The sequence below is a fragment of the Mustela erminea genome, chromosome 4 (genome assembly GCF_009829155.1).
Source record: "Mustela erminea isolate mMusErm1 chromosome 4, mMusErm1.Pri, whole genome shotgun sequence".
Classification (NCBI taxonomy): Eukaryota; Metazoa; Chordata; class Mammalia; order Carnivora; family Mustelidae; genus Mustela; species Mustela erminea.
Genome location: NC_045617.1, coordinates 10,121,035 through 10,148,947, shown reverse-complemented (window position 1 = coordinate 10,148,947; position 27,913 = coordinate 10,121,035). Strand labels below are relative to the sequence as shown.

Genomic DNA, 27,913 nt, shown 5'->3' with positions numbered 1-27,913 from the left:
CATTCTTTCTGAGGTCCTACTTTTATTGGGGATCCTTTGCAAATAAGGTAACTTCAAACTTAAGTGGCAGTCATGTTATTTAACCCCCTAAAATTTCAGCTATGCATTTAAAGTTAGGCTAAATATAATGGAAAAGAGTTAAGAAGAACTCCCATTTAAAATAACAGCTGTCCACTGCAAATGATAGCTGGTAAATACACATAAGAAAATGAAGTCAGTTCTTGTTTCAAGGAAATCTTTATTGAGAATTTGGAAGTAATTTTTCACAATAACCCTGAAGTTGCACATACTACAAGTACCCAAATCATTGTTACAATTACAGAGACATAAAAGAAAAGAAAAACAGACAACTTGGGCTGTTTAGGACCAGAAGTCTTAACCTTCCCAGATCCCATAACCCAGAAGGTGGGTTTAAGTTATGCAGAAACAGTAACTTTTGACATTTTAGTATCAGATATAATTAGAAAAACAAAGAATTAGCATCAGAATAAGCCACATGAGCCCATAAACCCATGTGTGTAAAAGTAAATGTATATTTTTATCCATAGATGTTCAGGGAGTATGAAATAGCACATGTGTTTGTGATTAAAGCACGGTTGCCTATGAAGTCTGTTAAAATAATTCTCTAGGAGCCCCTTGCCTTGGCAGAGAAGTTCAAGAAATCTTAAGTAAGGGAATCTAGTCATCATGAGTAAATGCCAGAACTTTAGCTGGACGCTAGTCTGTAAAGGTTGCAAATGAGCATAAAGCCCACACCACGGGTTCCTGGGATTTGGGACCTACCTTACATTTTCTGGCAAGTCCCGAATCAGCTTTCCTCCATATGCTTTAGCATTTTAATGAGGACAGACATTAGCCATTCTTTTTTTTTTTTTTTTTTTAAGGTATTTTTTATTTATTTGACAGAGAGAAAGGGGGGGGTCACAAGCAGGCAGAGAAGCAGGCAGAGAGAGAGGAGGAAGCAGGCTCCCCGCCGAGCAGGGAGCTCGATGTGGGGCTCAATCCCAGAAACCCGGGATCACGACTCGAGCCAAAGGCAGAGGCCTTAACCCACTGAGCCACCCAGGTGCCCCTTAGCCATTCTTATTTTGATAAGAAGTAAGAGTCCATATAGTTTGGGGGGCTCTATAATATGACATCCATGTGAGATTTTAAATTCACTGTGGTTATTCTATGAGCGAGCACCCTTTTATTTTTAAAAATGACGTGAGGTATCATTGGAATCATGCCTTCTGGGATTCAACGCTTCTATCAATCAAGTTTTAAAAAAAAAAAGGTTTTGGGGGTTTTTTTGTTTTTGTTTTTTAATTATATAAAGGGGGAGTTTGGGCCCTTTATTTAAAGTCAAAGTAAAGTCTTAATTATAAGAAAATGTATAGTTTGTGCCTGAACTAGTAGCCTTCATTCCTAATTGTTGTGTGATAGCAGTAGTTTTTAAATTTCTTCTCTTCTTGGATTTGGTAGCTCATTACTTTCTTCTCACCTTCTTCCCTTTTCCCTCTGCCTGCCCGTACTCTCCCTCCCCCCGCCAAATGTTCTTTCTGGGCCCTAGAAGTCCAGCTCTTCCACCACCACTGGGGAAAAGATCACAAAGGTGTATGAGTTGGGGAATGAGCCAGAGAGAAAGCTATGGGTCGACAGATACCTCACCTTCATGGAAGAGAGAGGCTCGCCCGTCTCGAGTCTGCCCGCCGTGGGCAAGAAGCCCTTGGACCTGTTCCGGCTCTACGTCTGCGTCAAAGAGATCGGAGGTTTGGCACAGGTGAGAGCGCATGAGTGAACCCACGAGGAGACACCATTCAGAAGGTCTCCCTGCAGGGTTCTTTGTGCAGACTCAAACTTTGTTTTTTTCCTTCCATAAGGAAAAGCTAAGCCTAGGGGCTCCGTGTCTGGGTGCTGCAGGGGAGAACACTAGAGCTCGGGACCCTGGCCCTGCCACCAACTCGCAGGGTGACCTCGGTCCATTTCTGTGCACCTCTGTTCTCATCTGTAAAGTCAGACAGCTGGGCTAGATCTTCCTCTGGGTTCTCTGACCGCTCTAGAATTGCATGGGCTCTGCCAAGATGCCACAGGAAATACTCCAGAAATGTTTCGCAGGTAACCAAATTAATTGTCTGGATCAGTTGCAGATGCAGTTGGCTCTCTCCCTCTGTCCAGAGCAGTAGATTAAGAAAATGACATGCTGTATCCAGCAGCACGTCCCCAGTACCCGGACAGGAAGAGGGCCAGGGCTGTGCGGTGCCGACCCTGCCCTGGCCTCTCGGAGCCAGTGTTGGCTTTGTCTTGTACCCCAGGTGCCCGCGCCTTCCTCACACTGGTCCTGGCGCTGCTTTCAGCAAGGAGTCTAGTTCGGAACACAGTGTCCTACAAGAGGAAAAGGCAAAGGGTGTCCCCAGAGTCATGCTTACAGCGTGCTGGACACTGTGCTGTCCCTTTGTTCTGGCTGTGGCTTTCTCTATACCCATAAAATACAGGGGGCATCAGCCCCAAGAGCGGAGAAAGCTGTAACAGTGAGGTGTGATCATGTGGCTCAGGGGCACCCAGGGTAGGTGCGGCCCGGCCTGCTGGCTCTGAGACGCGCACTGTTCCCATCCACCAACAGCTCTCAGCCTGCTTTTCCATTAGAAGTACTCGGGGAGCTTTAAAAACCTGCCCGTCCCTGGGCTCCTATCCAGATCAGTGAGAGGAGCAGCTGTGGGCCCCTGTGGTCTAGTATGCATTGTGGCAGCCCACGTTCCAGCCAGGTACCACGGGTCGCCGACCATCCCGGAGTGAGTCCCCTCGTGCACACGTGTCAGCGAGGGCCCGCCCCGGTCTCAGTGCTGTGTGGCTCTAGGGGAGGCAGGAGAGGCCTTTATTCTCAGCCGTCCCTGGCGGGCCGCATCCTACCTGCAGTGTGCAGCCCAGGCAGGGCCTGATTCCAGGCTTTGCAGAAACGGATGGTAAGTCACACAGCGCAGACCAAGGGCTGAGAGTTGGGTCCGTGGGGGGAGAGCTCAAGACACACACCTCTCCCCGCACCCTGACCCCCTGGCCTTTCCCCTCTGCACCTAACCCCCCGGGCATCGATTTTTAGAATCCTCAGGACACTGGACAGTGGCCTTCACCCTCACAGAAGTACAGAGTGTGTCCAGACGCGTTCCTTGGGCCCTGCCGGCAGTGTGGGCTGCCGCGTTGGTCTGCAAGTAAGGCTCAGAGCGGCCTGGCTAACGGGCGGCTGGAGTGTGGCTGGACCCCACGGTGGTGAGCCACTCGGCCACATTGTTGCTCTCACCCCGTTGTGATTTCCGCCCGGGGGCCCGCAGGAGATGGGTGCAGGGCCCTGCTTGTCAGGTGTCCCAGGCAACGCTCTGGCCGTCCACGGGCATGCTTGGCACGGCCAGGCATTAAGTGCCCGAAGTGGAATTGGGCATTTCATGAGCTTTCTGAGGTTTGCTTATCACGTACCATTTAGTACTAAGTAAATGGACGTAAAGAGCTTTGTGAGAAAGTGTGAATCCAAAAATGAAACATTTCATTTAAAAACCACTGTCCCCTTAACCCTCACCAGGCTCCGTAGCACAAGGCGCACATACCTGAAGGCAAAAGAGGCCCGGGGATTTGCAGGTCCGCATGTTGCCTTCAGCCATTCAACCACCGGTGACTCTGGCCCAAGCAGGAATCAAAAGTTAATGCCCCAAATCCTCCCGTAGCATTTCGGGCTTTCTCTCCCTTTTTTCCCTTCCCTTTGCGGCTGCCTTCTCTGCGCCCTGAGGGTACCTGGGAACCCCGTGTCATTCCCTGGGCCTGCTATGTCGGCTAGCTGGTGGCCTCACAGAGCCACCCAGAGCTGATGGCTGGTGTGGGCTGCCCCCAGTGTCACTTCTGCCCAGCACCCTAGGAGAGCTGCCTGGGGAGAGGAGGGACACCGGCTGGAATTACAGGCTCGTCTTTCCGGGAGCCTGTGGCTGTTGGAAGGAAGCACTGTTTTTCATATCAAGGCTCAAACACTTAAATTGCAAAATAGTTATGTTATTGATTTTTGGAATTCATTTTCAGATGGCTTTTTTCCTTTTTTTTCTTTTTTTTAGATGAGAGGTGGGAAGGGGGTAGGGATGAGCGAGAGCAGGAGGGAGCGCACACTTGCTCAGAGAACATCGCTGGCTCGCAGCCGCAGCGGCCTGGAAGAGTGAGGCATTAGAAGGTGCATGAGGCAGAAGAATCTCGACGAGCGATGCTTTTTATGTAGCTATCAGCAGGTCCCTTAATGGTTTTATAACTGTAAACGCTGTCTGTGCACTACTGAGTGGGAGTAATGAGCGTTAGTTAAGAGAGGCAAATGAAAAAAAAAAAAAAAAAAGTAAACCAAGACATTAAGTGCTTTTTTTTGTCTCCTGGCTTTAAACAAGCCACTTTGCTGCAAACCAGTGATCCTGCCTTTTTTTTTTTTTTTTTTTTTTTTTTTTTGCTAGGTTAATAAAAACAAGAAGTGGCGTGAGCTGGCAACCAACCTAAATGTTGGCACTTCAAGCAGCGCGGCAAGCTCCCTGAAAAAGCAGTATATTCAGTACCTGTTTGCCTTTGAGTGCAAGATAGAGCGTGGGGAGGAGCCCCCGCCGGAAGTCTTCAGCACGACGGACACCAAGAAGCAGCCCAAGCTCCAGCCGCCCTCTCCTGGTAAGTGGGAGTACTGCAGCTGTCGCGGGGGAGGTCGCTGCTAGGAAAGCAAACCGAGGAGGGGTCTTTGAGGACAAGGGGTTTTGTAACTGAACCGCTTGACGGTGCTTAAGGGAAAAGAATGTTTGGGATGTGGCTGTTGGGGCCGACATTGCAAAGGCACCATTCTTCTGCTTTACCTTCTTAGTCTAAGGAAACGGGAATTCCGAGCTCTCTGCCTCTAATCCTTCTACAGGTATTTAAAAATACTCCTGCTAACTTCCCAGTAACCTGTGCAAATACTTCTGCACTCCCAGAAGACGCCACCCTACTACTGCTGCTGTTGGGGACACTCCAAGCTGGGTGTCCGCAAAATGAAATCTGGACTCGGTTTTCAACGTCCCCTGCCCAGCAAGCCCTCCCTTGCAGGCAATCCAGCAAACCTGGCATAGGAAAGGTCCACGCAGCTCTGTTTCTGAGTCCCAGCAGTCAGTTAGCTCCGACCTAGAGGTCAGGAGTCTTAGGAATCCTACCTAGGAATAAGGCGATTTGCCTACGTTCTCCCCAGCGAAACCAGAATAATGAGACCCGCCTTCTCTCCGGCCTGTCCACTCAGCTGCTGGAGACCCTGCCGTCCTATCAGCTCGCTTCGGCAGCACATATGCTCTACCTGCCTTCCAGATTCCTGAATCATTATATTCTGATAAACACAGTATTCTCAGGAAGAAAATTGCATCATCCCCAATTCTGGGGATGGTGACCTCACTCAAGTTAAATCAGCTATGTTCTCGCCTGGCCACATCCAAGCCCCTTGATGGTCAGCACTTAGCCACACTGTCCTATGTACAAGACAGGCCCGACCGTTCCTGCCACCTCCCATCACGTGAAAAGGACTGTTCTGGGACCAAATGCCAGCATTTCGTAAGCACTTCACGTGCCAGGCCCCTTTCTAAGTGCTCTGTCATTTAATCTTTACATCACTGCTGTGATGCACATACTGCATCAAAATCACAAAGTCTGTGAGAAAACTAACACATAAGATCTGAGAAACTGGCCCCAAATCTCTTAGCTGGTGGGTGGCATCCAGCTCGTGCAATAGGCCCGGACCTACTGTACTGAAATGGCATTGTAACAGGGAGGCCTTCTACGCAGAGAAGAAGGTGTCTGTGAGCCAGAGAAAGAAGCTGTTTCCCCCCTTGTTTCCTCCAGCTGCTTTCTGGATGGCAGTGCGCGTGCCTGCGGGTCCCGACCAAGAGATCTCACATAAATACTTCCTAGGGCCAAGATGCACTAGCAGGGAATGTACCAAGGTATATATTTAGACCTGACAGCTCTAAACACAATTAGAAATCCTCTCTCACCCCACCCTTAAGGATCCGAAGCCTTTGCAGTTACCGTATACCTTAAAAACTGTGAAATCTAATTTTAAAAGTCTCACAACATTACATTCAGTTCACAGAGTCAAACAAGCCGCCTGTGAACAGCCCTGAAACTATTTTTCCAAAATAAAAACTCAGTGGGGTGTAGGGACCAAAGTGGCGATGTCTGCGAAGATGTAAAGGTATATTTTATTTGCCGGGAAAAACTCACGTCGCTGAATGGGCTGCACTTCCGCACGGAGAATAGCTCTCCCAGTGAGCACCAGCTTCAGTACAAGAAATCCCGCTGAGCCATAGACCCTTCAGAAAGTGTAGGGCCTGTTCTCTCAACAGTCAGCTCTTGCCTTTTTCCCTTTTTTTAAACTGCCGTCTTTATGGCAACATTACCGTTTTAACTGCACAAAGGACCCTGGATCGCCGATGTACTTCTGACAATACATTCTTCTCAGTGGTCCGCACGGTCCCAAGTCTTGGGGAAGAGGGGTTGGGGGAGGAGGGCTTCCTGAGCCTAGCCGGACAGAAGGACACGCAGACTGGTCGGTGGGGTAGCGAGAAGCAGCAGCCCCATAACCAAAAGCCAGGCTTTCCCCTGGCACCCGTCAGTCAGTGGCCTCTCTGAGTCCAGAACTAGCATTAAGGAAAACAAAATCTATTTATTGTCAAAGGAGGAAAAAAAAAAAATTATTCCAAACTATGTGCCATGTCAGGACCTCATATACCGCAAAATTTTTAAAAAACTAATTTTCAGCCAAACTCTGTGTTCTTAGAAGTCAGTTTTCACCATTGGAAGGCAACTGTGGTGCATTTCTTCCCATCCAGTCAAACTAATCGAAACGATTCCTAAGAAACGTGCTAAATGGCTTTTTAAACAGCCACTCTGAAGCACCCTAAATCTGAGATCCCTTGGCCATATAAGCATCGTGACTCGTCCTCCTGTATTTGGTTTTGATTTGGTGTGGCTAGTGTGGGCTAAAGGTCATTTCTGCTAGTCTCTGGGGGGTAGAACCCCTGAGTCCTTGGGAGCACCACGATCTTCACTGGTCACCAGCTTTCCCACCCCAGAGCTCAGTGTTACGGTCTTGCAGTGACTCAAAAAAGTCCCTGTATGAAACTGGGCAAGGCCTGGGGTACGGCTGCATATCTGAGGGCAGTGGGGAATCTTGTTACAATAAGTCTATACATAAAGTTTTGGGGTTCTCATGGTCAGCCGCAGGACTCGTCTCCACAAGTGGCCAGGCCGCCTGGAAGGTGGTGGGGGGTGGGCCAGGTTAGGGATGGGGGCGGGGGTGGGGGACAAGGTAGCTCCACATTCAATTAGTAAGTCTGTAACCAAAAACCCATCCATCTTTGCTGGCAGGTGGCTGACTGCATTTCTATTATTAGCTGACAGGTGATGTCACAAAACCTGTCATGGAGCCAACTAGGGAATCCTCAGTGGAAGATAAATGAGAAAGGGGTTCAGGTTATAAACAAAGGTGCCCTCTGGGTGACCTCTAGTCACGTAGACCTGGGACATATCAGCTATCCTTCCTTCTCCCTGCCTCCTTCCCGCAACCCCAGCCAGAACTAGGGCACCAGGTTCGTGCTGTGTAAATTATCTTCCCAGCTAGGAGGCTGGCTGTACAGTCTGAAGTGTGTGAATGTACTTAACCTTCAGTAACCTTTCCATTGTTTACTTTCGAGTATACGTTTGTAGCTTCTGGCAAAAGGTAGGGAGAGCCTGCAGTGTGTGCCGGCCTCATCTACTAATGGAGCTTCAAGAGGGGGCGTTCATTTTTTTTCCCCCTTGAAGGGAAAGGAAAAAACACTAGCAGAGGGGACAGTTTTTGGTTTTGGGGGTTCATTTTTTTGTTTTTTTGTTTTTTTGTTTTTTAATTTTAGCTGTAAGTGTGAATACTTACAAATAAGGGTCATTCTGAAATCCCAGCCTGTGAACCATGTTTCCAGGGAAGCCGTGCCATCCACTGTGCGGAGTCTGGACTGAGATTTAGGAAGCACGTTATTTCTCCTGCCCGCTCAAGAGGGGCAGTCCCATCTGTAGGATTATCCTTCTGTATTTATAGAAGACTCCACTTTTTTCTTTGATTACAGTCTACTTATTTAATCTGTAGTTTCAGGCCTTCACCAAAATCTGATTTATAAGCATGCATTACTAAGCTTTTCTTTTGCAATAGCTATTTGAAAAAGATCTGTTTTTCAAGTTAGTCTTCCCGGCATCTCTGACAGCCTCCCTGAGTCACTCTGGTCCCAGGCACTCAGGAGACACCATATACAGCCCTGGTGGCCAGTGCTCAGGATTCATTCCCAAGCAGGCCGGGGTGGGGGGGGGGGGTGCGACCTGATCTCCCCAGAGACCTCCTGTTCCGCTGAGGCTATCAGAGTTACGAGTGCTGGACTCATTTCCATCTGGGGCTCCTTCCCAGCGTGCTCTGTAATCTCCAGTGATTTGTTGAACCCCATCTCCTCGACAGTTAGATGTGGCTGATGGTAACTGTAATGAGTCTTGGACACCTCCTAAGATGGGGGCTCCATGATAATAATATATACAGTATTGTAAGTGACGATAAGTCACTTACAAGCAGCCAGTAGTTCCGCCATATGTAACACTTCTGAAAGCATTTATTATAAACTGCACGAGGGCAGGAATTATTGTCTTTTTTGTCAGTTTGGGACACTGCTGGTGCATGCGGAAGTAGAAAAAAACAATACAGTAAGCAGTATAGCAAGCATATTATTTATTCAATAAGTATTTGTTTAACAGATGAAGGCAAGCTCTGTTGGGCACCTAACATGCAAAGGTTGCTGATAAAGCAGAAACCCTTAAAATACTGCCTCTTCCAATGAGATGAGTTTAAGTTTTGAGAAGATCTGCTCAATTCTGAGCTCTGTTATTATAATGAAATTATAGTTAAAGCCAAATCTCAGGTCTCTGATAATGACATTAAAGAACTCCAAAGAGCATGACTTTGGTTTTGTAATAACAAATCTGATTCCATAGCTCTAAAAATGACTTTATTAATGACATAGCATAGACACATCCAGACATTGGGGAGGCATTGAAGTGACATAAGGCTCATTACTAATTTGTATCATTGCGTTTCAACTTAAACACTTCTCATTGCCTAAGATCTGGTACTAATTTTTCTAATTTTTTTTCCTAAAAATAGCACAGTAGTCCCTCAAATCAGTATACCAAATTTTTCACCCCATTTTTTTCCTTACTCCCAGACATTTAGATTATCTCCATTATAAACAACACTGAAATAAACATTTTTCTGCCTAAAGGCTTCTTTTAGATTAGATTATTTTCTTGAGATAAATACCCAGGAAAGCAATTACCCAGTCAAGAGGTATAAATATGTTTTATGGCTCATAAATGAAGTATGTTTCCAAATAGATTACTAAAAAAACAAACAAACAAAGAAACTTTTACTAATTTTCACTATAAATAATATAAGAGCAACTGATTTTACTGTATGGTTACCAGTAATGGATGTTGTTACTATTTCTGATAAGCTGGTATTGTGTTGTCTTTCCCCCCCCTTTTTTTTTTTAATAAGTAGGAAGGATGAGCTTACTTGATAACCTCTCGTTTTTTCCTTCTTTTCTCTTGGTGCTACTACTGTCAGCTAACTCAGGATCCTTGCAAGGTCCACAGACCCCCCAATCCACTGGCAGTAACTCGATGGCAGAAGTTCCAGGTGACCTGAAGCCCCCGACCCCAGCCTCCACCCCTCATGGACAGATGACCCCGATGCAAGGTGGAAGGTATGCAGAAGCGTCTCCGTGAGCCCCAAGACCGCGGATTTTTGGATAAGACGTGGTGTTCTCTTGCGAGTTTTGTAACGTTGATTCCTACGGGTTTTAGTCATGTCATGATTTTTGGATGGTTTTTACATTAATTTTCAAGTTAAGCTTTTTCCCGAACAAGCGTCTGGTGGCAGCTCCTGCTGCTTCTGAAGCTTCCCTTCTCCTGTCTTCAGAAGCAGCACGGTCAGTGTGCACGACCCGTTCTCTGACGCCAGCGACTCGTCGTTCCCGAAGCGGAACTCCATGACTCCGAGCGCCCCCTACCAGCAGGGCTTGAGCATGCCGGACGTGATGGGAAGGATGCCCTACGAACCCAACAAGGACCCCTTCGGTGGAATGAGAAAAGGTGAGTGCAGGGGGACCTCGCCCAGGCTCGGTCCAGAGGACGGTCTTCTCTCGGCCGTCGCACGGCCAGTTCACTTACCTGTTCGAGACTAGCGGAGTCCCCGCTCCTCGGCCTCCTAGATTTCTGGCCTCGGGGAAGCCTCCGTTTCCTCATCTAGAAACTGGGACCTGTCTACAGGCTGTGATGGAGGTTGGTTGAGTGAGTTGGTCCTTGGAGGATGACACACGTGGTGCGCAAGCGCGCTCTTGGCGCCCCCTGGTGGCGCGGGTCGTAGCCTACAGCCCGGGCTGGCGAGAGCTGGGCGGCGTGGTGTGCTGCCAAATCAGTCAAACCACAGATCTGTAATGAAATATGGCGGTTGATGCGAGGAGGGACCCCGACACAAAAGTGCAGGGCAATGGGGTGGGGGCGGGGGGGACATCCCATGAGAAAGGGTGGGTGGGGGGCTTTGAGGAGGTGTCGGTTATCCGTGGCCACCTGAGGAGTGAGGGGTCAGTCAGAGAGGCGCAGGGAGTTGGGGGTGGCTCGAGGTAGGAGCGAGCTTGGCATGTTTGAGGAGGTGGAAGGCATCTGGGGCGTAGTGAGCTGGGCCTGGGGGACGGTGGTGGAGGGGGGTGTGCAGCCCGAGCGCTTCGGGACCACTGGGACCAGAACATTTCAGCCTTCTTGGGCGTGTGGATGAGTTTGGACTTTAACCCTAGCTGAGAGATGCTCTGCAGGAAGTAACACAGCTAGGTGTTTGTTAAAAAATAACTGGCAGGGCGTCTGGGTGGCTCAGTGGGTTAAGCGCCTGCCTTCGGAGCAGGTCATGATCTCAGGGTCTTGGGATCGAGCCCCGCATTGGGCTCTCTGCTCAGCGGGGAGCCTGCTTCTCCTTCTACCTCCCCCCACCCAGTCATGCTCTCTCTAGCTCTCTCTCTCTCAAATAAATAAAATGGTATAAATAAGTGAAGAATGTGTTGGAGGGACCCCGTGAGGGGCCCCGGGGAGAGATGATGGGGTGGAGTCAGATCCCAGCAGCGAAAGAGAGAAGTGGACATACTCGCTGTGTGTTCTAGATGGTGAAGGAACAGGCCCCGCTGGCTGGCCTGAACGTGGAGGTCCCAGGGGATGAGCCAAGTGATACCAACTGGGAGGGTGAGGACGTTACCACCTGGGAGATGCACGGCTGGGAAGCAGAGGCTCACTGTTCACACCTGTGCTGGGGACAGGAGGGACAAGAGGGAAAGAGGGAAGGCCCAAGGTGACTCTGGGCTGCACTGAGGTGGTAGGTGGTGGAGGGTGTCAGTCCACAGCCGGGCAGAGTGTTAGGATTGGGAATCATTTTAAAGAACTAAGCAGAGAAGTGGGACGGAGCACTGTGGCTCGGATGGGACCGCAGAGAATGTGCGAGAGCTCCGACCGACGTCAGCCAACACCCAGCGGGGTGTTTCCCATTACGCTGCTCAGTCCCAGGTCTTCACTGGGCACGGAAATGTAGCATCTAAGCCTCTAAGCCTCGGCCCTTTGAGTGCCTCCCCAGCCGCGTGCACTCCAAGTGCGGGTTGGCACTCTTCCAAGTGCAGCTGGGCTGTGAAATTGAGGCATGATGTGAATATCATTGAAAAAAAATACAGAAAAGTAGTGAATACAATTTTTACAGAAGTACTTCTTCAGGGATTCCTTATACGATGGTACTTCCGTTCGATTTAGATGTTTGGGGTGTGCGAATTTCTTGATATCTTGTCTTAAGTAGAGAGAAACACAAAGCCAGGATTTTCCCAGAAGTCTTATGACCAGTGAAAAATAAAAAATGAACAATTTCAAAATTTTAAATATTAGGTGTGTGTAATTTAATAAATAATTTTACATTTAATATCTATTTCTTATGTGCCATTTCAGATATCTGTTATGCTGAGTAAGATAATCTATAATTTTTCCTTTCAAAAAGCTTCAGAGCTGGCCTGTTCGAAGTAAATATCCTGCGAAAAACGCAGTACATCCATAAGCTTGGAAATTCACAAGCCTTGTAAATGTTGGAGGTAGCTGTTTTTCTTAGTGGTATGAGAGACTAGAAAGAACATTTTGTTAGTGCCGATGGTGGTTGTGTCACCTTTTTAGACTCTGAAAATATGACAGTAACATGGGAAAAATAATCAGTAGTGTTTGGAACCTAGCCTCAAGAGTTAGGCGATATCCTGTCCAGTCTCCTGCCTATATGCTAGATTGGATAGAGGGAGTTGCTTTGCTTTTTTTCTGCGCGTCTATGGTCTTTCTTATTATGAAAATAATTGGGGGTGGGGGCATGATTATGGATCACATGTTAGGCGCTAGCTAGCTGTATAATGCGTGTAAACGATACAGTGGCTCAGAGGGGGGCCCTTCTCACATGTCCCCAGGATGCTTCAGCTCACCTGCTACCTCACAGTGCTGCTATGTTTAGCACCAAATTAAAGCAGAAAAATAGAAAACCCACAAGACACAGATTTTCGTGTAGCCCTGTCCCTGTTATAATAAAGTTTTACATTCCTCAGTTCACGTTATTCTGTCCGTGAACTTGGTGGTGCTCTGGTTTTTCATGTAATGACCAGCATTGGGGGAAACCATGTTCTCTGTTGCTGTTGCTGCCACTGGGCTGCAGTGCGGTGACACGGCCAGTGGCAAAGCCTGTCTGAGCCTCGGTGCCCAGAGCAGCTTCAGCCCACCTGCCCACCTGCCCCCCTGCCCCACCAACTTCCTGAATTCATTACCAACCAAAGGATCAGCTACTGGCTTTCAAGTGAACAGTGAATATTTATATATTGTGTATCTAAACAGTGTATTTAAAATACTCGTTAATATCTTTACACATAATCCTACTTCTATTTTGAGAAGGAGAGAAAGGGCAGCCAGAGACTTGGAGAGAGGGAAAGAGAGAATCCCGAGCAGGCTCCACACCCAGCACAGAACCCAACTTGGGACTCACAACCTGAGATCATGACCCAAGCCGAAACCAGGAGTCGGATGCTTAACCAACTGAGCCACCCAGGCACCCCACCTACTTTTTCTCATTCTTTTTCTTTTTTTAAAAATTTTAATTAAAGATTTTATTTATTTATTTGAGACAGAGATAGCCCAAGCAGTGGGGAGGGGCAAAGGGAGAAGCAGACTCCCCCTAGAGTGGAAAGCCAAAGGCAGGATTCAATCATGACCTGAGCAAAAGTCAGATGCTTAACCTGCTGAGCCACCCAGGTACCCCTACTTGTCCTTTTCAGTGCTCTAATACTGAAGGGGTTGTTTCATAGTATTTTGCTGTTATAAAAAATGATGCAGTGGTTATGGAATGAAGCAGCTGTTTTTTTCACACCTGCTTGTGTTTCTATGAAATAGATTCCTAGAATAACTGAGTCATGGGATATGAACTTCTGCCTTACTGAGTATCTTCTACTACATTACAAAGTACCACCCAAAGTGGTTTTTCCACTTTGCCGGCACCCCATAGGTCAACGCTGGTCACATGACGATGCTCAAACTCATTGTGGGAGGAGACTTCAAAGGCTATAAATACCCTTGGGGGGGTCACCAAAATAATAGCCCTCACATAACAGATATTGACAAAAGTTAGACCAAGTTAATACTCTTCATATGAGCATGTCACAGTGTGTGGACCCTCCTCCCCTACCAGCAATGACCAGTATCGGTCCTCTTCATACTTAATTCAAAGAGGGGAAGTCTCATAATTGTTTTAACTTGGATTTCTTTCCCTTTTTTTTAAGTTTTTATTTATTTATTTGACAGAGACAGTGAGGAGAGGGTATTCAAGCAGGGGGAGTGGGAGAAGGAGAAGCAGGTTTCCTGCCGAGCAGGTTGCCTAATGTGGGGCTTGATCAGAGAACGCTGGGACCATGACCTGAGCCGAAGGCAGACCCTTAATGACTGAGCCACCCAGGCGCCCCCTTGGATTCTTTAATTATTGGTGAAGTCACACTTCTTTTCATATACTGATTAGCTACATATTTTTCTTTTCTTCTGAATGTCCATTTATTTGCCCATTTTTTTTTTAATCTGATGTTTTTTTCTACTGGCTTTCTAAGAATTTTTTGTGTATCAAGGAATTAAGCTATTTAATTATCCCCCTTAATGTCTGTGTCCCTCTGTTTTTACATTTATAAAATGGAAGGTAACATCAGAACTTAATCGGCCACGTGTTGACTTGAGCTTGAATAAGAAAATACGGGAAAGCCCAGCACATCCCACCGGTGCTAGAGTCCTTATGTGGGCTCTCCTCCAGCCGAACAAACTCTATCAGCTCACCAAAGTTTAATCAGCTTTCGCTTCGTGTAACATAAAAGTAACCTTCCTAAGATGAAGAAAGGTAGCAGGACTGTCTATCAATTAAGATTTGCATTAAAATGTTTAATTTGCCTACAGGCTAGTTTCTGGGCTTGACCCAATTTCCTTCAGGCTCTGAGCTAATGCTAATTTGCATATTTGACCTAATTGCCACTCTGCGCCCTGGTAGAAACACTTGCATTTCATCCATTCTTGATTTACTCTTAATTCCCTAGCGGTTTTCTTTACCCTGATTTTGCAGTGAGTTGGTAGGTGGGTATTCATGTTAAGGTTTTTTATTTTTTGTTTTTTACTTTTTCCCCTGGAATGGACAGGAACTAGCTTTATTCATACAGTTGACCCTTGAACAACATGGGTTCAAACTGCACGAGGCTGCTTATACACAGAGTGTTTTCAATAAATAGATGTGCACTATTGTAAGTGTATTTTCTCTTACAACTTTCTTAACAATTTCTTTTCTTTAGCTTACTGAAGAGTACCGTATATGATTCATGTAATGTGCAATATATGTGCTTTTTTTTTTTTACGATTTTCTTTATTTATTTGAGAGAGAGTACGTGTGAGCAGGGAAAGGGAGAAGCAGATGCCCCTGCTGAGCGGGGAGTCCAATGCGGGGCTTGATCCCAGGACCCTGAGATCACGACCTGAGCCAAAGGCAGAGGCTTAACCAAGGAGCCACCCAAGGCGCCCCTTCCCTGTACTGTGCACGTTAGCACTAAGGCTTCTGGGCAGCAGTAGCTTATAAGTAGTTAGGTTATGGGGGAGTCCAAAGTTACACGTGGGTTTTCACCTTTGTGGGGTCAGCACCCCTAGCGCCTGTGTGAAGGGTCACCTGTTCGTATGTGTCCTCTCTTCCTCATGCCTGCTGCGTGAGGTGGCATGACCAACCTTATTTTATAGACAAGGAATGAAACTCGGAAGCTTGGCTGCCCCAAGAAAGGGCCTGTGTTTGTTTCCTACATTACTTCATAACAAATTAGCATTACCTCAGTAGCCCAGAACAACATCAGTGTAGGACCCCACATTCCTGTGGGCTCTTGGCTTGGGGTTCCCCCGGTGGACATCAGGGTGGCGGCCTAGACTCCGCTTGCCTGCGGTGCAGGGTCCTCTCCTGAGCTCGATCAGGTCGTGGGCAAATGTGGCTCCTTGCCGTTGTCGGACTGAGGTCTCGTCGTCTGGAGCCCTGTTGTCTGGGGGCCTTCACAGTGCTAGGGGCTGCCGCCCCTTCCTGACACGTGGCCCTCTCCACCACATGGCGGGTGCTTCTTCAAGGCCAGCAGGAGAGTAAGTGTCCTGACCTCTAGACATGGATTTAAGAGACACAGCTGTATAATCTCCCTTCTGGTTGACTGCCGGTCAGCTGGTTGGTGACTTTAGTTACATCTGTGAAATCCCTTTAGCCATATCACGTATGTGATCGTGGGAGCAACATTTCCGCCATATTGGTGGGTTCTACTCCCACTCAAGGGAAAGGGCTCTTACAAGGCCTGTACATGGGGTAAGGGATAGGGATCTTGGGTTCCATCTTCACTCCAGACCTCATACTCTTTGGTTTGTATTGTTGTTGGCCGTATTAAGAGCAAGATAAATGTCCACCATATTAAGGATTACAGAAACAACTGGAAGGGGCTGTTTGGGCCCCTTGGCTTTTGCAAATGCTTCATTTTCTATGTGTTCTTTAAAATGTTGCAGTGCCTGGAAGTAGTGAGCCCTTTATGACTCAAGGACAGATGCCCACTAGCAGTATGCAGGACATGTATAACCAAAGTCCCTCTGGAGCGATGTCCAGTCTGGGCATGGGGCAGCGGCAACAGTTTCCCTATGGAGCCGGTTACGATCGAAGGTGAGTGTTTTCTGAGGTGATCATGAGGTTTACTGGAACCTCTCCTCACACACGCGTTCCTGAGCCCTGGTAGCTGCTGACAACACTTGGACCTGCTTTTCTGCTGGGCTTGATACAGATGGCCTCGGGGGGCTGCCTTCAGCAGGACTGCAGAGAAGGGCTCCTGAGAGCCAGGAGGCCCCATGCAGCGGTGGACCTCCCAGCGCCGGGATGCCCTCCTGATGCCACCACGGCCACCACACCTCCAGCTTCCTTGCATGGCTCCACAAACCCAGGGTTCACGGCCCCACCAAACCCCTCCCCACCTGCATTTCTTCCTTAGGGAAATGCTCTCACACTGGGGGCCACGCTGGGCTTCCCACACCCCCGGAGTGATAGGGAGCTCTGGGAAAAGTTCCCTCCCGGCCTTGGTTTTTCAGGTGTTTCCATTCTTCCCTGCAAACATTTTAAACAGAGAGACTGCTTTGCTCCTTGAATAACATCTCTGAGGAAAGCCACGGCAGTCTTTTTTCCAGATACTTCTCAGGATGGTATCTGGACACTGAAGGGCAAGTTGGGTTTCGGTGCTCATCCAGATTATTTTTACGGAGACAGAAGGACAGTCTTTGAAATGTATCTGAGAGGTGACAGAAAACCAGCTCACAGTAGACTTCTGTGAAGAAGGCCCCTTAGCCCTGCCCCCGACTTAAATGCTGACTCTGAAAGCACCTTCCTTTGCTGGTATGTTCTTTGCCTCCTTAATAGAGAAGTGCTCAGAAACAAAGTCTTTCACATAATATCTGTGATTTTTTAAAGAAAATGGAGGCATTTGAGAAAGCTCTTCTTCTGACTGTAGCCACAGACCCAAGCTCAGGGTAGGAATGGCCTCGGCTGGGTTCCTTCAGAAGCCGGTGGCGGGCGGTGGTCCTCACTGCCTCCTCACTTCTGTTCCCTACCCTGAGCCTCCTGCTGGCCTCCTGCTGGCCAAGGGCAGGCGCAAAGTCGTGAGAGCCGTGCGGAGGTGTCCGGGGGTATAATGCAGCAGGAAGAAAGTTCCTTTAATTACCAAACAAGCTCTTTCTGGCACGTAGTGCCTGAGATTGCAGAGCCATCACAAGCTTAAAGTGATTTGGTTCTTCTAGACTTAAGAGTCTAGATTTCTCCTTCTTACCCTGGCTGTGTGTGGGGAACTATATTAGTGATGTCTGCATGAATCAGTTACCCATCAGGTTTAGTCTACTAGATTGGGGATTTTATTTAGATCTGTTTTTGAGGATCCAAGAGAAGTTTTTTTTGTTTGTTTGTTTGTTTTTCCCAGCTGACAGAACACTTACCATGGAACATACATTCTTAAAGGAGCCCTGGGAAGTGCCCTGTTCTGTTTCTCCTAAAAGACCTTCCAGAACTAGTTTAAGTCATTTTGGCTCTGCCGCCTTAGGGTTTACCTTGTTTTCTGAAAAGTGTTACTTGTTCAGCTTAAGTTTTATCTGTGTTGGTTATATTTCTTTCCTCCTAATGTAAGCTTCCTTCTAGCTATTAATGCCCTTAGTACACACTTCCTCTATATCTGTTTTGCCTGTGATGGTCTCAAAATCCATTCGTTTCCTTTCTTATTCTCATCCCTTGACCACTGTAGGAACGTACTCAGTGCCAGTACCCTCTGTCTTACAGGATCCAGGCAGGCAGTATGCTAACTAAGCTGGTTTATCCCTTTAAACCTCAAATCTACTGCTCTGTCACACATACTGTTTTTATGGTATTCAGAGTTTCTCAGTGTAATGGGAGTTGGAAAATAAATGTTATTCATTCCCATTTTCAGATTTAATATAGGAGCCCATTTAAATCAGCCCTGTCACTCTTTAAGTCCTCTCTTTGCTATGGCCTTTTAGGATCACAGGGCTTCGAAATTTTGAGTAGCTGTATTTTAACAATTATTAGCTAACTCAGTATCACTTGGATTAAATGTGGAGTATACTTTTAAAACATTGGACATTTTGTATTCATAATGAGAAATAAGTAAAGACATTTTCCACGATGACAGGTCTGTGTTCCGGTGCTCCCGGAATTCCTGTTGCCTTCCGAGATGGTCTGTCTCGTCCCTGGCTCTCATCAATGCCCGCCCTCGCGGTGCCTCTTGACGCTCGCAGCCCAGGGGCGCGTCGGCGGGTGGGCAGGGACTTTCCTCAGAGGCCCGGGGTGCGGCGGGTCGGGCCGGGGCTCCTCGCACACCGACTCACCAGGAGACTGGCAGCATTCCCAAGATGGGTGTGGCCGTCCCTGTGGCTAAAAGTTAACGTGCTGTTTCGGCTCGACGTGCCTCTGTTGGAAGGTGTGCGCCGTGAAGGAAACACAAAACCAGGAAGGCTGCAGCGTTTCCAGAAACGAGCTGTTGGTTTCTCTCATGGCCCGGGGTCCTTTGACAATGAAGTGTTCTTTGAATGCCTCATTCTAGGCATGAACCTTACGGGCAGCAGTACCCAGGCCAAGGCCCTCCCTCAGGACAGCCGCCATATGGAGGACACCAGCCCGGCCTGTATCCGCAGCAGCCGGTGAGTTGGCGAGCGGACACACATCTCCGTGCTTTCGGTTTAAAACCCAAACTTGTGTTACTTCTGAAGAGTTTCAGGGAGGATAAGAGAAAGGAGTAGCATCAGGATCTCCTTGCTTATGCTAGAAAATAGTATTGGGATTTTGAAGTCAGCAAATTTTAAAAAGCTCTGGTTGTATGGAATCCTGAAAGAAATGTAACGTGTTGTAGGAAGTAAAGGACATTCAGCCTTGTCAAGACTAACCAGTCCGAGTAACGAACAGCAGATATAACGAATATAGCATGTTCTGTCATGTGTATTGTCTATCAAATGCCTTTTTTTAGAACAGAAATTTGTTCATGTTTTACAGACGATGTGTAGATAAAAACAACTTAAAATATTAAATACCAAGAATGAAAGTTAATCGGTTTTTTAAAAATGAGATACTAACGACCACATATTTTGCCCACCAAGGATGGTTGATGCTGGTTTACACGGCCATAGATCTTGAATTGTATAAGATAACCTTATAGTTGTCACTACTGATGCAGAGACTTGCATGTCGTGCTGGGCTGTTCAGACACAGAAATTTGCTATTTCTTTTTTTTTTTTTTAAGGTTTTATTTATTTGAGAGAGAGAGAGAGAGAGAGAGAGAGAGCGAGCGTGCACATGCGAGCGGGATGGGGGCAGAGGGAGAGGGAGGAAGCAGACTGCTCTCTGAGTGTGGAGCCCGATGCAGGGCTCAGTCCCACAACCCCGAGATCATGATCTGAGCTGCAACCAAAGAGTCAGACACTCAACTGACTGAGCCACCCGGGCGCCCCAAGAATTTGCTATTTCTAAACAACTTTTCCAGTGTAAGACCTCTGGTAGCATAGAGGGGGTTTTAAACATTTAATGTGACTGGAACATGTACATATAGTAAATTCTGTTACTAAACCAGCTGACCTTAAGCAATTTCCGCGGAAGGTAAAAGAGCACTAATTACCACATCCGCATCTTTCTCCCGTCAGGAGGGTCCGACTCGGATTGAGTGCTGGTACCCGGGGGGTCCACAGGGGGAGCCTAGTACACAGGCGATGCGGGCCCTGCCGTCAGAGGCTGGGGCCGGCGGGGCTTTCGCTGAAAGTTGAGGTGGGGGCCGGGGTCCGTAGGGTGTCAGGACAGTGGGTCCAGTCTGAGGAGCTGGATGCTGTGTGGAGACACTTCCAGAAAGGTAAGCCTGAGGAATCTCTTGCTGCGGGCCCCTGGCCGGCAGAGCCCATGCAGGGCTCACCAGAGCCTGTGCCCCCTGTACCGCAGCCCTAGGAAATACCAAGGCAGGGGCTACCAGGATAAAGAGAGAGGAAGCCTTTCTTTCCCCACAGAAAATACCAAAGCACGGGCAAACTTCGGGAACCCTCTTCGGAGTACGTGCCACGGCCCTTATAATCCCGAGCGGGGGCCTAGATGGTTAGTCCCAGTTGTTTAGGGAGCTGCCCCTATTCGTTTTGAAATGAGCATCCGGCCAGGTAATAACCGTTTTGCCTAATTTACGTGTGTGATTATACCTGTAAAAGCACATCAGTATGATTTGTCTTGGTGCGAATTTCAGAATTACAAACGCCATATGGACGGCATGTACGGGCCTCCAGCCAAGCGGCACGAGGGAGACGTGTACAACATGCAGTACGGCAGCCAGCAGCAGGAGCTGTACAACCAGTACGGGGGCTCCTACTCGGGCCCGGACAGGAGGCCCATGCAGGGCCAGTATCCGTACCCCTACAACAGGGAGCGGATGCAGGGCCCAGCGCAGATGCAGCCGCACGCCATCCCGCCGCAGATGATGGGCGGCCCGATGCAGTCGACCTCCAGCGAGGGGCCGCAGCAGAGCATGTGGGCGACGCGCAACGACCTGCCTTACCCCTACCAGAGCCGGCAGGGCCCTGGCGGCCCCGGCCAGGCGCCGCCCTACCCAGGCATGAACCGCACGGATGATATGATGGTACCCGATCAAAGGATCAACCACGAGAGCCAGTGGCCTTCTCACGTCAGCCAACGTCAGCCTTATATGTCCTCTCCCGCCTCCATGCAGCCCATCACGCGCCCGCCTCAGTCATCCTACCAGACGCCGCCGTCACTGCCAAACCACGTCTCCAGAGCCCCCAGCCCCGCCTCCTTCCAGCGCTCCCTGGAGAGCCGCATGTCCCCCAGCAAGTCTCCCTTTCTGCCCTCTCTGAAGATGCAGAAGGTCCTGCCCACCGTCCCCACGGCCCAGGTCACGGGGCCGCCCCCCCAGCCGCCCCCCATCCGAAGGGAGATCACCTTTCCCCCTGGCTCCGTCGAGGCATCACAGCCAGTCTTGAAACAAAGGCGAAAGATTACCTCAAAAGATATCGGTAAGCACCCCGGGCCTTGTCCTGAAACGAACCCCCGTTGTGATCTAGAGCCGTAGTCGTAGTTCCGACGCAGCTCCTGTCCGTCTCCCCGGGGATGAACGTCTTGGGCCCACAGGCTGTCAGGACATGTGTCTGCAGAGCCCTGATCTGAGCGAAGAAACAGGGCCGGGGAGGAGTGTGAGCTAAACGGGTATTTTCACACGTGGGCCTTATTACTCGTGAGAGAATAGAGCTCCAAGCGAGACTGGGGGTCCTCGGTGACCGTGTTCAGTGCCACATGCTGAGCCGACAGGCACTTGGCCTCTGCAGCGAGCCTCCGCGGAGGCTGAGAGGCTAATGACATGCTCAGGTGGCCTGAGAAGACTTGAAGGCGAGCCCCTCTGTAATTCGGGGAACCCCAGACAGTGGGCTTCCCTGGGAAGAAGTGGAAGCCTGCGTATGATATGTGGATAAATATTGGTATCATACGCGGAATCTGATACAATGTGATATGTAGACTTAACCTAAACCCTGTAGCGGGGGCAGATACAGGCCAAGGAACGATTTCGGTTGGATGCTGATGTTTGCGCATTCTCTCTGGAATGTTCTGAATACTAACCCCAGATCTGGAATATCTAGGAGGACACGCAATATTTTTGCATTCTTTTTGAAGTACTTGTAACGTAGCAAAGGAAATTACGGACCGTGGTTATATAAAAAACAATTTTTTTCCAAAAACCTCAGAATCACTTGACTTGAAATCATTTACTATAGTGAGTAGGATATCAAAGATATTAAAGGTTTTTTTTCAACCCTTGGAATTAAGGACCTCCACAGGCAGAGAGGGGGAAGGAAGTAAGGACTTGCAGAGAGGGGTGCTGGAGGTCAGGAGATACAGACGCTGAGCACCGTTTATATGCAGAAATATGTATGGAAAAATATGCACGTGTGTTTGTGTGTTTATGTGTGTGTGTATGTTTAAATGAACGTATTTAAAGTTTTATAAAATTTCTTTGCACATATTAGATCAGCGTTTGTCCTCAGCCTGGGGAAATTTATGCTCCTTATTTTAAAAAAGAAAGTTTGCTTTTTCTATTACAAAAGTGTAGTATGCCTTTTAGAAAATATGGGAAGTAGATGAAATTACAGTAGAGGTGGACACCCATGGCCCCCTCCAGCGTGTGCAACTGCTGCTGGTGTCCGGTGTGGGCTGTTGTTCTGGTGAGTTCTGATTGCCTGGGCCCGTTCCCACCAGGTGCTTCTGCCAGTTTGCTGAGACGGAAATCTCAGACATATAATGGGCCTCTTCTAGCCGCATCTTATGGCAAATCTTGCAAATGTTTGATCTCATCCTTGTGTCTTCTTCAGTAACGGGAGGGGGAAGAGAAGAGTGCAGCCCTTCTGTTTCCCATCCCCCGGCTCAGACCAAGCTACTGAAATATCTGAACCTTCCACGTGCTAATAACTGTCAACAGCACGTTCTGAGGGCAGGAGCTCAGAGAGAAGGGGGGACAGCAAGGGAATACCAAGACTGTCTGTCCCAGAATGCGCTCTTTGTGAGTTGACTTTTGCCTGCTTTCTGCGTATTTGCCAGCCTTCCAAGGATGCCGCCCTGAGACAGTTGTGAATCGAGCGGGCAAAAGAAGACAAACGCCATTTTTGGGTTCGACTCCGTTATTAACACTTCGCTGCGTCATCACGGAGTCTTTTAGGAGCTAAGGGAAAGCAGTCAGGGCTGAGAAAGGGCCGTGGTGCTCAGCACCACCACTTCGAGAAGCGCTTTTGGCTTCTGTTTAACCAACAAAGCCAAGGGAATCTTAAACAGCGGGAAGTGTCTTAGGAAGCGTCCCCGCCATTTAAAATCTGGAAACGATCACGTTTAAGCATGCCTCAGGACATTTGTTTGAAATCCGTATTTAACTCAACACTCGACTTTTTTCTTACTCTTGTGTTATTTTCCTTCCTTTCCTGCACAGACCTGATATTAATTATACCTCATTCTTTCCCCTGTTTTAGTTACTCCTGAGGCCTGGCGTGTGATGATGTCCCTTAAGTCAGGTCTTCTGGCTGAAAGTACTTGGGCTCTGGACACTATTAACATCCTCCTATATGATGACAGCACCGTCGCCACCTTCAGTCTCTCCCAGGTAAGCCGGCACCCGACCCGCCAGGGACCCAGGGAGCGGAAGAACGTTGAGGCGTGTGCAGCGCGGGGGCTAGTGTCGGGGTGGCCGCCCTTGTGGTTGTTACGGACGGAGAGCTGAGATTGAGTCGGGAGTAGTAACTCGCTTCAGGCTCCAGTATAAATACACACATCCTTCTGTTTCTCACTAGAAAACTGTCCCAGTGTGCATGCGTGCACGCCTGTGTGTGTGTGTGTGGAACAGATAGTAAAAGTAAGTTGCTGTTGAGAAGGAATGTCAGCAACCGGTAGAGGTGACCAAAATACAACATCGAGCCGGGCCCGTGGTCAGGGTTGGGTCTGCGGGAGCTGGGGGTGGGACATACCCTCCTTTCCAGGGAGACCGAACTGCTTTCTTTCTGTCTTTTTTTTTTTTTAAGATTTTATTTATTTATTTGACAGAGATCCCAAGTAGGCAGAGAGGCAGACAGAGAGAGAGGAAGGGAAGAGGCTCCCCACTGAGCAGAGAGCCTGATGCGGGACTCGATCCCAGGACCCTGGGATCATGACCCGAGCCCAAGGCAGAGGCTTTAACCCACTGAGCCACCCGGCTGCCTGAGCTTTCTTTTGATTAAAAAGAAACATTACGGTATAGAAAATGTACACGGGAGAAAGAGGTAGAGAGACCCGTTTAATGAACCCCCATATCCCCATCATCGGCTGAGATACTGTGACCTCATGGCCAGACTTGGTTCTCGGTCTGTTTCCTTCCTTGCTGCCTCTCTCCGCCTTAGTTTGGAGCAGTCGTTGGAAAGCCTCCTCCTTGCGTAATAGAGCTTCAAGCTCTCCTTTGTCCGGCAGTCGGCTTCAAGGGGCCCCCGCGTAATTGCTGGAGGAGAGAAGGGAAGCAGAGCATTAGGGAAAATGCCCCAGAGTCAACTGAGCTGCAAACTTTTAAAGAAATATTTAGAAACAAAAATGAAGAGAGGTAATTCTCCCTGCTGTGTATGAACAATTCTCTGCTTTGGGTGAAAAAAGCCAAAACATCTAATTACCTTGCTTCTGCTGAAATCGGACCAGAATCTTCCACTTTGTCTTCTCACATTTAAGTCCTTGTTATAGCCCTGAAAGGCAATTTTTCACTTGATAGGACGCGTATTAATAAGGTTATAAACATCGTGTGAAGCCCATTGTAACAGAAAATACTAAAAAACCTGTAGTGCCCTTTCTAGAATGCCTGCCTTCCGTCCTTAGGTGAGCAGGTGAGCGGGCGTTGCTCACACATTTTCATACCAGAATCGCTTTAGTAACTTGCCACTTTCCCCTACCCTGGGGATAAAAGTTAACTTTAAATCGGGGGACAGACACCCAAGTCTTGATGTGAAAAATTGTGCCTTGATCCCCTAAAAGCAAGTCCTTTAAGGTCCTACTTGATTGGCCCCTTACTTCCTAATAATCGTTCACACCCACTTTCAGGAAACCGATAGGATATGAAAATACGATTGATTTCCAAAACACCTGTCGTTAAAGAATCCTCCAGTCCCTCCTTATCCCCCGTCATCCCTACGTGTGGTGGGCCCTGGGGGAGGGGCGCTGGGCAGTTGCTAATCACGGACTGTGTCGGCGTTCTCAACGCAAACTTGCAAGGAAACGAAACTGGTTCTCAGGTGGCTTTTGTCTTTCAGCGGGAGTTGTGGTAGCTGAAATGTAAAAGTGCATTCTGTGAGACACTCTAATTCATTTATCAGGGGCTAAATTGATTTGTTTTTAATTTTCTGTGTTTATGAGCTACTACATTGCTGAAATTATCTTCTCCCGAAGATATACGGGGAATGTAAATTAGAGTAACCTATGGCACCTGAGACAAAAATAACCATAAAATCCTAAGAATAATAACCGTAAAAATCCCGGCAAGCCCGTGGCAGACGAGTAGTGGAGGAGAACAGACTCGCTCTGGGTGTAGGAGTCCATAAGCTCACGTTCCCACTCTGCCCGTACGGAGTGCGGTGGGTCTGAGTCAGAGCAACAGACACAAGGCAAAGAACTTGATAATATTAAAAAGAAGAAAATACCAGGGAAGTTTCCATATTGACGGAGTAGGAAAGTCAGCAGGAAGGGAAAACACGGTGCATGTTGATTTGGTTAACAACGTAGAAGTCAGGAAGCCGCCTCTGAGATGGAGTTTCTCTCTCTGGGCCTAACCGAAAAGGAATCAGAACTTGAGAAGATCACCCCAAAACTGTATCCGTAGCTCTCAGGACGGTGCCCTTCTCCGCCCGGTCCGAGGTTCTGACGTTGTACTGTTCTTGTTCTTGTCCCCTCTCTAGTTGTCCGGATTTCTCGAACTTTTAGTAGAGTACTTTAGAAAATGCCTAATTGACATTTTTGGGATTCTTATGGAATATGAAGTGGGTGACCCCAGCCAAAAAGCCCTTGACCACAGTGCGGTGAAGAGAGACGACAGCCAGTCGTGGGCCGACGATTCCGGGAAAGAGGAGGAAGAGGCCGAGTGTGTCGAGGAGGAGGAGGCCGACGAGGAGGACGATGAGGAGGACAGCGGGAAGACCGAGGCGGAGGAGAGCGGCGCGGCTCTGGCCTCTCCCAGCGCCCCCGCGGACGCCAAGGAGAAGCCCAGGCAAGCGAGTAAGTTCGACAAGCTGCCGATAAAGATCGTCAAGAAGAACAACCTGTTCGTGGTCGACCGGTCCGACAAGCTGGGCCGCGTGCAGGAGTTCAGCAGCGGGCTTCTGCACTGGCAGCTCGGCGGGGGCGACACCACCGAGCACATCCAGACTCACTTTGAGAGCAAGATGGAAATCCCTCCTCGGCGGCGTCCGCCGCCCCCCGGGAGCTCCACGGGCAGGAAGAAAGAGCAGGAAGGCAGAGGCGAGGCTGACGAGCAGCAGGAGAAGAGCATCATCGCGACCATCGATGACGTCCTGTCCGCTCGGCCGGGGGCGCTGCCGGAAGACGCGCACCCCGGTACCCAGACCGAGAGCAGCAAGTTCCCCTTCGGGATCCACCAAGCCAAAAGTCACCGGAACATCAAGCTGCTGGAGGACGAGCCACGGAGCCGAGACGAGACTCCTCTCTGCACCATCGCGCACTGGCAGGATTCTCTGGCCAAGCGCTGTATCTGTGTGTCGAATATTGTCCGTAGCTTGTCTTTTGTGCCTGGCAACGACGCCGAAATGTCCAAACATCCAGGCTTGGTGCTGATCCTGGGGAAGCTGATCCTTCTTCACCACGAGCATCCGGAGAGAAAGCGAGCGCCGCAGACCTACGAGAAAGAGGAAGACGAGGACAAGGGGGTGGCCTGCAGCAAGGATGAGTGGTGGTGGGACTGCCTGGAGGTCTTGAGGGATAACACGCTGGTCACGTTGGCCAACATTTCCGGGCAGCTAGACTTGTCTGCTTACACAGAAAGCATCTGCTTGCCGATTTTGGATGGCTTGCTGCACTGGATGGTTTGCCCGTCGGCAGAGGCACAAGACCCCTTTCCCACGGTGGGACCCAACTCTGTCCTGTCGCCTCAGAGACTTGTGCTGGAGACCCTCTGCAAACTCAGCATCCAGGACAATAACGTGGACCTGATCTTGGCCACGCCTCCATTTAGTCGTCAGGAGAAATTCTATGCTACGTTAGTTAGGTACGTGGGAGATCGCAAAAACCCAGTCTGTCGAGAAATGTCCATGGCGCTCTTATCGAACCTGGCCCAAGGGGACGCGCTGGCAGCACGGGCAATAGCTGTGCAGAAGGGGAGCATTGGAAACTTGATAAGCTTCCTAGAGGACGGGGTCACCATGGCCCAGTACCAGCAGAGCCAGCACAACCTCCTGCACATGCAGCCCCCGCCTCTAGAACCACCAAGCGTGGACATGATGTGCAGGGCAGCAAAGGCTCTGCTGGCCATGGCCAGGGTGGACGAGAACCGCTCGGAGTTCCTCCTGCACGAGGGCCGGTTGCTGGACATCTCGATATCCGCCGTCCTGAACTCTCTGGTCGCGTCTGTCATCTGTGACGTACTGTTTCAGATCGGGCAGTTATGACACCCGTGAGAAGGCAGCATGTGTGCGTGAAGACTGGAGGCTCCCGTGTAACTGGCTGTTTTCTGTTCTTGTTTATCCAGCGTAGGAAGAAGGAAAAGAAAAGCTCTGCTCCTCTGCCCCATTCACTATTTACCAATTGGGAATTAAAGAAATAATTAATTCGAACAGTTATGAAATTAATATTTGCTGTCTGTGTGTATAAGTACCTCCTTTTGGGGTTTTTTATTTTGGTTTTTGTTTTTTTTTTTAACCAAAGTTGCTGTCTAGTGCATTCAAAGGTCACTTTTTGTTTTTCACAGATTTTCTTTTTAATGTTCTTTTCCATGTTGTATTGCATATTTTCTTTTTTTTTTTTTTTTCCTTTTTTTTTGGGAAGCAAATTGACTTTAATGAAAAAAAAGTGGCAAAAGATGCTAAGGATGAGAAAATTTCACCACACTGAGGCAAAAAGGTGAAAAATTATCAACTTCCTAGGCATGTTATTCTTCAGATGATGGAAAAAACAAACTGTATCCCATCGCCCAAAGCTCTGTGCAATAGAAACTTCTAGAGA

General features: G+C 48.6%; 1 protein-coding gene across 8 annotated transcripts in view; it reads left to right on the top strand.

Annotated features, from left to right (window-relative positions):
- The window catches only part of ARID1B (AT-rich interaction domain 1B), a 440,654-nt gene extending 413,132 nt beyond the window's left edge, over nucleotides 1–27,522 (top strand). For 4 of the 8 annotated variants that reach the window (XM_032338637.1, XM_032338633.1, XM_032338636.1 and 1 more), the window contains 9 exons: nucleotides 1,553–1,762; nucleotides 4,452–4,656; nucleotides 9,644–9,782; nucleotides 9,998–10,170; nucleotides 16,174–16,324; nucleotides 18,756–18,852; nucleotides 20,427–21,210; nucleotides 23,206–23,336; nucleotides 25,639–27,522. In XM_032338637.1, the coding sequence (XP_032194528.1) occupies nucleotides 1,553–1,762; nucleotides 4,452–4,656; nucleotides 9,644–9,782; nucleotides 9,998–10,170; nucleotides 16,174–16,324; nucleotides 18,756–18,852; nucleotides 20,427–21,210; nucleotides 23,206–23,336; nucleotides 25,639–27,360 (3,612 nt within the window). In that variant the 3' untranslated portion in view covers nucleotides 27,361–27,522. The remainder of the gene's footprint in view (nucleotides 1–1,552; nucleotides 1,763–4,451; nucleotides 4,657–9,643; nucleotides 9,783–9,997; nucleotides 10,171–16,173; nucleotides 16,325–18,755; nucleotides 18,853–20,426; nucleotides 21,211–23,205; nucleotides 23,337–25,638) is intronic. The other 4 variants (XM_032338635.1, XM_032338638.1, XM_032338634.1 and 1 more) reach the window with 1 other exon arrangement.
- Nucleotides 27,523–27,913: the final 391 nt, after the last annotated feature.